Raw genomic sequence first — 10353 nt, 5'->3', positions numbered from 1 at the left:
TAAATTAAAAACTGAAGGGTAAAGGTTAATTTTTATCATTCATTTATAAATTATCAACAATTTACTATATTTTATCCCTAAAAAAAAAAGAAATCTTATATACTTTTAATAATTTTAATCTATAATAAATCATAAATAATGATATATTATTAATAAATATAACAGATGAATGGAACATATTATGAACTATGTTACAAATCAATTTTAATTATCCCAAATAATTGTAATTCATGATACGATGATTATTTTATGATTATGTATTAGAGAATTGTTATAAAATAAATCAATACTGAAAATATAGATAATATGCATAGTAAAAGAAAACGCGATGCCTATTGAATAAGTAGTAATACTGGCTTATATTTGTTATGAAAGGCGCTTTTTTAATTCCGAACCACTGAAATAATATTTTATATCACTGGATTTGATTCATTTTTTCCATTAATCGCATGTTGTAATCTGTGAAATGAACGGTATGTTGAAATGAATCGTTTTTCCATAACGGATAAAGTTTAAACTGGTTGAAATGTGGAAGTTTGTTCTCATGCAGTTTGGACTTGCTGTATTCTGTATTTGGGCTCTTTTTAGTCTCCCTAAATGCTCGACCAATAAATAGGAAAACTTTCCATAATTATCTTTCATACCTTCCGTCTTCTGTAATATAGAATTCTGTTTAATGGTGTATTTTAAAGACTTAAGTTACATCAATTCATTCTCATTTTATAATATGGGAGGTATATCCACTTCTCTGACGGCTTTTCCTTGTTCGGCCTTCAAACATTCTGCACTTGATGGAAGAACCTCAACTAAAAACAGCAATTGGTGGGAAATATTGTTTCACTATCGGGATGAGTTTAGTATATGTTTTTCATTTCCGCACCCAAATCAAAGATTGAGTTCTTCCATCACGAAATAGTTAAGCGTATCGTATGGCTTGGATATACATAAGTAGTCCAAACATATCGGCTGAATAAGTTCTTATCACGCTTGTACTCTTACATGTCAAAGTGCAACATTTCAGCAAGTGTTTGTTTGTTTAGGATATTTGAACAATGTACGCCCAACAGTGTTTGTCGTTTTCGGAAGTCGAAGCAACTATGTAGGTTCCCTATTTTGTTGCTTTCGTGATGAACTAATTCACTATTCTGAAGTGAAGCTTAAGGGAAGCTGTATTTTTTCTTACAAAGAAAAAAAAGAATTAGTCTTTAAAATTGTTTTAAAAAAAGTTCTACAAAAATATAACACCTCCTGAACATTTATTTTAAAAATTTGAGAAGTTATTATCAGTCATCGGATTTCAATTTTTATATAACAGTTGCTTATTTGCTTTTCTATCAGGAATCCGACATGTACCGGGACGTCGGTTTGTGCACTGGCATATGATGGTGGTGTTGCTGTGATGAGCGATCGTCTTGTTTCATACGGTAAAATGGCTCGATACCGCCACATAACTCGACAGTATCGTGTAAATAATCATGTTATTATTACATTCGGTGGTGATCATGCTGATTTCCAGTGGTTGCAAAATGTCATTGAAAGACAGGTATTTGAGTTTTTTGGAAAGGATAAAGTAGAGAGACGCGATTAGGAAGTACTGTATGATTGCTCAGTGCATGAGATTTAGAAATGATCGTCTTAGTTTGCAACTTTCTTCAAAATGTGCACTGAAGACTCAAGCTCTTGGAATAACTTTTTGTTTTCAATTAATATAATTATGGCTAATAATTTTCTATGCAGACATGTGAGCTGAAATCGCACGATCCTGATGCTGATCTAAGCCCAAAAATGTTGCATGGCTTTCTGACATCGCTGCTTTATTATCGTCGTACACGAATGAATCCACTTTGGAACACATTGGTAGTTGCTGGATTGCAAGTCCAGAACGATCAACTTGAACCATTTATTGGTGTTATCACTTCTAGGTATCCGTTCAACTATTTTATGCAGTTTTAGCATACAGAAAATGTCAGTTGTGTCTGATCCTTTTAAATTTTGTAAATGGCAGCACTAGCAAGTTATATTTTTTGCCATTATCAAAAAAATGCATTGTTTCTTGGACTCTTTTTTGAACTCCCTTGAAACCACTTTTCTTTCAGAGGCGTAGCATACCGAACAAAAAGCGTTGCAACCGGTATGGGTGCTATGCTGCTGAATCAGGTTATTGAAACGGAATACCGAAAAAACGATGGTAAACTGTCAAAAGAACAGGTATTTTTAATAGCTTTTTTAAGTAATAATAATTACAATATGTATTAGAAAATTATTTTACTTAATATTCTAAGAAATCTCGAATGAAGTATGTTGGCGACTTTTTTCCAGGCTGTTGACATATTACGCAAAAGTCTGGAATTAAGTATTTATCATGATTGCGTTGCTGACAACGAATTTGAAATTTCAACCGTTGACAAAGATGGTGTTCAACTAGGAATGCCGGAGGTAAATATCTGATAAAGTTATTTTTGTAGTTTGTCGAACTTTGTTTTGTTTTTCTTCTCAAAAACTTTTTCTTCTACTTCAGTTTATCGCTGGAAACTGGGATATTGCGGAATACAATTGTGATTACCAGTGATACATTAGCTTCTGGCTGTTTTGAAGTGTTGTAGTCCTGAGTTAAAATAATTATTGTATCCATCAAAGGTGGAGAAGGTTGACTTTGATAATATGAATTTTTTATAAAATAAAACGAATTTTTTCGTAAAATGGTTTGACTTACAATGGAAAGATATTGCATATAATTTCAATTACTTCGTTATGTTATCTGTGTTGTAATTTTGGTAATTCTCTGATGGTTAGCAAAATGCATGAACTAGGCGACTGTCATGCCCACATTCTCGAAAGTTATTTTAGTACTGTTTGCCATATCATTACACATAGAAGTGATTTTTCAAAAAGTTTCGACGTCAAATGTTAGCTTTATTTGAGTGCATTAAAGTGAATCATACTAGCTTAATTCAAATTTGCTTTGAGCTGGTATGTTCTACCAAATAAAGCTGACGTATAGCGCTAAATGTTTTGTCTATCAAAAGGTTTATGTCCACGGTGCTTTTGCACGGAATGTTTAGGAAAAAAAAATGCAAATCTCCTTTAAGACTTTCCATAAAGGATACTTTTTGGAAATTTGAGAAGTGTCATTGCTTGAGCCTCATTTACTCATAAGATTTTGGCCTTCTTACTTCTACTACTAGTAATGCGCGAGATCTGTTCAAGATATGATTTAAGGCTGTGAAAGATCCCGATTTCTGCCAATTACAGCTTTTGTATAGATCTACCAAGGGGAGGTCGGAGTATCGGTTGAACCTATTGGTAGTGTTGAAAGTATCTGAGCTATAGCTAGTAATAAAGGTAATTCATGACATCACTAATGTCATCAAAAGCAAATCTATGATCAATAGTGAGTAGGAAAGTTTTATGGATGAAATATGTGGCTGATTTCTTCATAATCTGAATATTCAAGGAGTAGAAGGTTCCATTCTCCTACTGTTTTGCTTCTATCTTTGCGTTTACTTTTGTTCATTTTTTTTGTTGAAAACGGTACTGCTGAAGGGAAGCAAGGAAACAAATTTTCTGTTAGGATAGAAATGGCGTATAGAAGAGAAAAAATTATTAGCTATTTTCCGAATCTTGCTGAAATGCGATGGAGCCTGTTTTTCCAGTTTTTTTTTTTTTTTTGTTTGGGATGATCAATTTCTAGGAAAACTGTAAACTGGAATTGCAGAAAGAGTATCTATCCTTTCAGTACATTCTCTAAACAGTGAAAGCAATGTTTGGATGGAGAAGTTTCCATCTAAAGTCAGATGCTTCAGAATACAATCTATCCTTTTTTGGATTTTTTCTTCACATGCGAATTTCATATGATCTCTTCCAAACGAGTACATCTTAGTCTGATCTTAAAAAAAGATATGATCTAAAGTATATAAATGATAGAATGCTAGTTATAATTACAACGAAGATGCAGTTGTCGATGCTAAATTCCTTTGACAAAAATTTGTTTTACGACAACTGAAAAGAATAGCATGGAAGGGGAGGTGATGGTTGCATAAAAGTGCTTTATCACTAATAACAGCAATAATCATCAAATTGTGGGATGAATGACGTGAATGAACCAGAACAATGGAACATGACATTTCCTGTTTTCATTTATGAGATAATTGGTCGCAGTAGGCGGAGAGGATGTGGTGATAGTTCTGGTAGGAGAAGTGGTAGTGCTTGGTGAATATTTGAAGCTAGCATCAGCATCATTTCAATGATGATATCGGGTTATAATCGTGAGTAATGATGTCGTGAATGACAATGGGTAACAGTCGTTATCATCAAAGAACTATTCTGACAATTGTATGCGACGAAAGAAAACAGAGGGAAATGGATTTTCATTCAAACTGTATATCAACGTCGTCAATATTAGCGTAGCTAGGAAGAAATAGTAAATTTTCAGACAAGAAATAAGAAAAAAACAAAGAAAAACAAGATATTCAAAATGCCGATAAGTGACTTCCAGCTACACGAAGAATGTTTATCAATATACATGGTAAATCAGCGAATATGATTATCACCATTGTCATCATTATCGTAATCGTTGTCATTATCATAATTTATCATCATTATCTTTGTTACTCATCACCTTCTCACCTCCATTACCTCCTACCTATCATCATTCATTACTATCTCAATTTTGTTTTTATAAAACACTAATTGCTGTTACTAATAGTGTATTCAGGTTCCAATGAAATATGGTTGACAAGTGCTCTTTTTGTTATCAGTTCAGAGCTTTACACTTCACTGGTTTAGCACGAGAGGTACAGGCGGGTGTTATTATAGGAAGTACAATGCTGGGTGCTACGGTATGGCGCTCTTTGCACCTTTTTTTTCACCTTCCTGTCGTCTTCTGCCACTCTTTTTTTTGGCATTTTTGTCTTCTAAACAAAATTTCCGAATTGACAGAGGAAACAAGTTGTTGTTATTGTTGTTGAAGAAGCTACTGCCGATGTTGGTAATGGTGATGATAGGTTCTACTCTCACCATACCATGTTATTATATAACCGGTGTTGCTACCTCCTCCTCTTCCTCCTCCTCCTTCTCCTCCTCCTCCTCCTCCTCCACTTCCTCCTCCTCCGCTTTCCCCTCTTCCTCCTCTTCGTTCTCCTCGTCTCCGTCTTGATGGCACTTTTGTTTCCTCTCACAATCGCCATTATGATCATTATGATCAACATTATTGTCGTTTATTATTGTCATCATTGTCATCCATGATTCCTCTTTGTTGACATTTTCTGCTATTTTCATTTTGCAGAATCTCTCATTCATTCCACCTCGTCCACCTCCCTATGCTATTTTTATATTAGCTACTTTGGCATTCACAAAAAGATTCGAAACTCTTTGCACAATTCCTTCTGTTTGGTTTTGAAATCTGTCCATCCATCCATTCATTTATCCATCTATCCATCCATCCATCTATTCATTCATCCATTCCATCCGTCCACATCTCTCCCATTCGTATCAGCCGACCGGACATGCCTAGGGCGATTTCACTTCCACTAAGATACTACAACAACTACTACTATATTACATTACATTACATTACACGAGATATGTACGATACTCAGTGTTTAGATACGACGCATGAGAAGGAATAGAACGGTAGCAACCGATGCATCGGTGATGTAGCCTGCGGCAACCCGAGGGAAGCCATACTTATGGGCACAATGAGACCATCCCAATGCCATTGCACCACCACACAACCAGACGTCACACCATTAAAGCACCACCGATAAGAACTCGTCCTATCTCCACCCGTGTCCTACTTTTCCATGCATACATCTACCCACTTTTTTAATGAAATAAGACCCACTTTTAAGCGAATTATCTTTAATTTTCCCATTTTTCTGCAATGAAACTTTACTCGTTAAAGCTACTACTTAAAGCGACACAAATAGGACACGATACTGTTGCTATCGCTACTATTACTGTCACTGTTAGTGGGCAGTTATAGTGGATATGGGACAATTTCCTTTCTTCTGTCCCCTTGGTCACTGTGAAATAATGCACTCATACTTCCTCATGATAAATACGTCATGGGAGGTATGTTACGGTGAAAAATGAAATGTTAGGTTTTCGTAGAATTGTTGTTAGGTTAGGCAGGAGTAGGAAAGCAAAACAAGATTGTTGTACTATTTGAAAAAATGTCTGGAGAAATACAGAAGAGCAAAGGCAATAAAAATATTCCTGCTAATAAAATGGGGCTAATGAAAAGTAGAGAGAAGTGTAAAAGCCTAGAAATGCCTTATATGTCTTCAATAAGCCTGAAATCAATACTCGAAGCTAATGGATACGTTGTCCACAACATTCATTTTATTTCTAAGTCTTATCCGGTCCAAGTTCATTGGAACGGAATGCTGAATACTGCTGAAAGTTTCCCGTAATTTCCTGCTGGAAATCACAAAATCATATTTCAGGAAAATACATTTAGCAAAAGAGATTTATAATTCTGCTTTTCCATTGCTGCACATTTTTTTTCCTTCGGAAGAAGTGAATTTTGATGACATTTAGCAGTAAGATTTGTAAATTTGGCTCGGATTGTGAACCTAGAGCCATTTCAAATGCCTTCTATCGTGAGTACCAAATGAGGACAATGTTAGCTCCAGGCGCTAAAAACGAAATAAAACTTGGCAAGAGAGAAGAAAATAGTTCTGACTGACTTTTGTACGATTTTCAAGACATCGCAATAAAGAGAAATTCATGAAAATGAATCATTTAGCATCCCAAAATTGTGATTACTGATGGGAACATTTATATTATAGTGGCAAAAATGTTAACAATTGCTGTCTGTTGGTTGAGTTCAAATTGGTTGAGCATAATTTGATGTCCCAAACATACTCCTTTGTCACCATTTAATCCCTCTTCTCAACTTCCACCAAAATTCCTCAATAACTAAATTTTAATAGGTTTTTTTCACATGCTGCTCTTAAAAAGTGCTCCATGTTCGATATTACATAGCTATTGCTTTATTCTTACGTAACGTGCGTTCTTTCAACAATTTAAATGCTCATCATTTCATTTCATACTTCGTACTTATATCACTTCCCATACGGGTCGTTCATTTTCAAAGTCCTTCTTACTTCAGGATTGTCCACTTTATCATGATTGGTCATGATGACCATATTGCACTAATCAGTCAGGTCGAGTCGTTTGCACTATTCAGACAAAAGTTTACCATTCGGCGATATTGCACTCGTCCCGGCCTGAGTGTTAGTTGCTGTTATTCGTCCCATTTGCTCCCCATTTTCTCTAGCCATTCCTAGTCACTGTAAATTCATTAATCCTGCTTAAAATCCAATAATTTCAGTCAAGAGCTTTTTCTGTTATCTATTGCGCAAGCCCATTTTACAGCCTGATTAACTTAAAGACCAAATTAATTTACTTTTCATTTACTTTATTCTGCCTATGGTGATATTTCATGCTGAAATCAATTTATGAGCTAATCATGATAAGTAAGACAAGCAGGTAAGTCATTTTATCATCATTTATCAATAAATGAGGAAAAGACATACTTTTGAGACTACTGCATTTCTGTTAGCCATATAGATGGTACACATAAGCCAAACCTATTGTTGGAGCTCATTTGGCAAACATCCCATACTTCCCAGTTTCATAATTGTTGATATTTTCGATACCTTTCATCAATATACCTACCTTCCACTCATTTTCCTTTTGAAAATACAGGGATTTTTCGATGTATAAAATGATCCAAAATTTTTGAAGTAAATCATTTTCAGAGAATGCTGGTGCATTTCGTACCCCATCATTTTGCATCCTTTCTTCTTCATAAAATCAGTGATGAAATTTTCAGTTGAAATATTTGGTTGGAGGACATCGGTCAAAAATGAAGTGCTGGAAAGACTGATATTTGTTCCTTCGTCCTTCCATACGATCTAATTTATTAAAGGTTTCAGCTTTCTGCTATTGTAATTTGTAGTCCGACCTGTATTGTCTATACTGATAACTGTTGTTGCAACGATACCCTATGAAATAGTTCCCGAATGCAGCGATAACTTGGAATAGTTGCGTCTTACCCAATTTATCACTACATTTATATCTGTAGCCTGAATATTGAACCTGAAATTCAAAATTTGCATCCAGTTAGCTCGCTTCATTCTCATTTAGATTACATTATTAAATAATTTTGGGTTTTTTCATCTTTGTGGAATTTTTTTATATTTTATGTGATAGTATTTTACATGTATTTTATGTGTAGCTTTAATAATATTTATATGAAGTCAAGCGAAACTTACCGTATTATGATACTTCTACCAGTAAATGGAGTTATTTTTCAACTGTAGAAGTTGAAATACGATTTATCTAAGCGGATACTTTTCTGTTAACATTACGAAGACTTTCACTTCTCTGTTAATTGTCACCTTTCCTTTTCATTTACCTTATATTGTCCTTTCTTAATTTTTAATCTATTGTCAAATTTAAATTAAAAAAATTTTCTTCCACATTTATCTGATCCTGAATAATTATCCAGCCATTTAGTTTAGCTTGTGTTGATCATGCTGATTACGACTGATCAACAGAAGTCTACAATGACACTTGCTATCAAAGACTGACCTAGATAGAATCATTAGAGAAAAAATGACTAATGTCTTTCCAACCTTTGGGACTTCTGCTATTATCAACTACAACGTTTCACCGCTGTACAATATTGGTAGGAGCAGCAGTAGTAACCAGTCTTAAGACAGGTGTCATTGTGCTCTCTTCTTGCATTAAAAAAATATAATATTATGATCATTAAAGCTGATTATTTTCATTATCCTGCATATGAACCTTGTAGTACTTGGTTATCTAAATAAATTAGTTCAATTCTGTGAAGCGGTTCCAAATTCTCAAAATAATTCCTTGATTCCTTAGGTCTACGAGTAAAGCTTTAAGGTTTCGTAAATCCAAGCTGCAAAAGCGAACTTTTTCAAAAAATTTCGAACACTGAAATTTCTGTTGATCCCTTCTCTATCTTTTCAGGAAATCTCCAGTGTATATGGAATAAAATACTCACTAAAAGTTTATTCCTTAACATAAACATTACACAAATAAGATGAATGAATAGGGAATGTAATAAAAGAAAATTCGATTTCATTAAAAAAGTATTAGATGGAATCTGTTAAGCAAAACGTAAATACATCATATCGCATGAATGCAGCGTGGTGGGTTGTCCGACATTTCTACGGTTATAAAGCTTACTATAAAAAAAAAAAAGAAAAAGGAAAACAAACTGAAACGAAATGAAAATAAATGATTAAATGCCATTAAAGCACCAAAGAACGCCTTTGAGAAAAAGCAGCGAACAAAGTCGACCACATCATATACACAACAAGAGATTTGTGCGAAAGCTATAAATATGTTTGATGACATATTTTCGGAAAATATTAAAATCAAAAGAAAAGGAGACTGCAAAAAAGACTTTCCGCTAAAAAGTGTCACCGATATATATTAACATCTTATAGATCTATCTCTTTTCAATTTCGAAAATATTCCGGCCAAAAATTTGGTTTTTAGAGGAAAATTATCATATTTCAGCAGGAAGACAGAAGCTTGAGATATAACAGAAATTTCTATTTCGACATTTATTCTCAAAAACTTTCAAAAACAAACTTGCTATAAAACTCATTGATAACTAGTGCTCCCAGTTCGACCGACAAAACTCAAATTTGAATAATTGGAAATAAAAAGAGATAAAATAAAAACTGACTGAAAAAAATCACAGTCGGACAATATGATTTTTTTCAGTGTAACTATGTACACATTGAGGCATTAACCAGTCGATTAACAATAACTTGGAATTCAAAATAAATTCTCGAAAATACCGAAAATATTTTTTTAAAAATAAAAAGAAAATATGCATCTTTGAGAAGATACAAAACAAAAAATCACGCTTACAACAAAGGCTCAAGCTACAAGGGACAGGAAATTTGAAAAAAAAATTTTTCCAGTTACAAAGGAAAATGGAAAAACAATTCCATTATAAAATCATCCCTGATTCATTTTGTTATAGCTAATCACATTCTAATTATGATAAAAAAATGGGAAAATACAAATAAGAATAATAGACAACCATATGCAGAGCACACAATATAAAAAAATCACGCTTACAACAAAGTTCAAATTTAACATATGGCGTGACGATGAACTGATTTCACACTGACCAACAAACTGATTGATAAAGTGGAACGAAAGATAAGTTATATATAGGATATCTATACTAATTCTAAAAAATATTTTCCATTAATTCAAAATAAGCTATACACATCCCTGAGGTTCGTCTGGTAGAATCCGAAAAGAATAGAAAAACAATAATAAACCTGAGTG

At 33.8% G+C, this 10353-nt stretch overlaps 1 protein-coding gene across 1 annotated transcript; it reads left to right on the top strand.

Moving 5' to 3' along the window:
• Positions 1 to 1035: 1035 nt before the first annotated feature.
• On the top strand, positions 1036 to 2687 carry LOAG_09447 (proteasome A-type and B-type family protein). The gene is made up of 6 exons (XM_003144974.2): positions 1036 to 1099; positions 1339 to 1543; positions 1738 to 1922; positions 2097 to 2208; positions 2320 to 2436; positions 2519 to 2687. The coding sequence occupies exons 1-6, from the start codon at positions 1053 to 1055 to the stop codon at positions 2567 to 2569; spliced, it is 717 nt and encodes a 238-aa protein (XP_003145022.1). The 5' UTR covers positions 1036 to 1052; the 3' UTR covers positions 2570 to 2687.
• Positions 2688 to 10353: the final 7666 nt, after the last annotated feature.

Source organism: Loa loa (assembly GCF_000183805.2).
Source record: "Loa loa unplaced genomic scaffold supercont3.94, whole genome shotgun sequence".
In the NCBI taxonomy this organism is placed as follows: Eukaryota; Metazoa; Nematoda; class Chromadorea; order Rhabditida; family Onchocercidae; genus Loa; species Loa loa.
The sequence above is the reverse complement of the archived record's forward strand: the minus strand, read 5'-3'. Positions and strand labels throughout refer to the sequence as shown.

Bases quoted from the DNA above. Each gene is read 5' to 3' on its own strand.
- LOAG_09447 (XM_003144974.2), top strand. From the start codon at position 1,053: ATGTACGCCCAACAGTGTTTGTCGTTTTCGGAAGTCGAAGCAACTAT. The intron at 1,100-1,338 runs GTAGGTTCCCTA...CTTTTCTATCAG, and splicing joins TCGGAAGTCGAAGCAACTAT to GAATCCGACATGTACCGGGA. The intron at 1,544-1,737 runs GTATTTGAGTTT...TTTTCTATGCAG, and splicing joins AAAATGTCATTGAAAGACAG to ACATGTGAGCTGAAATCGCA.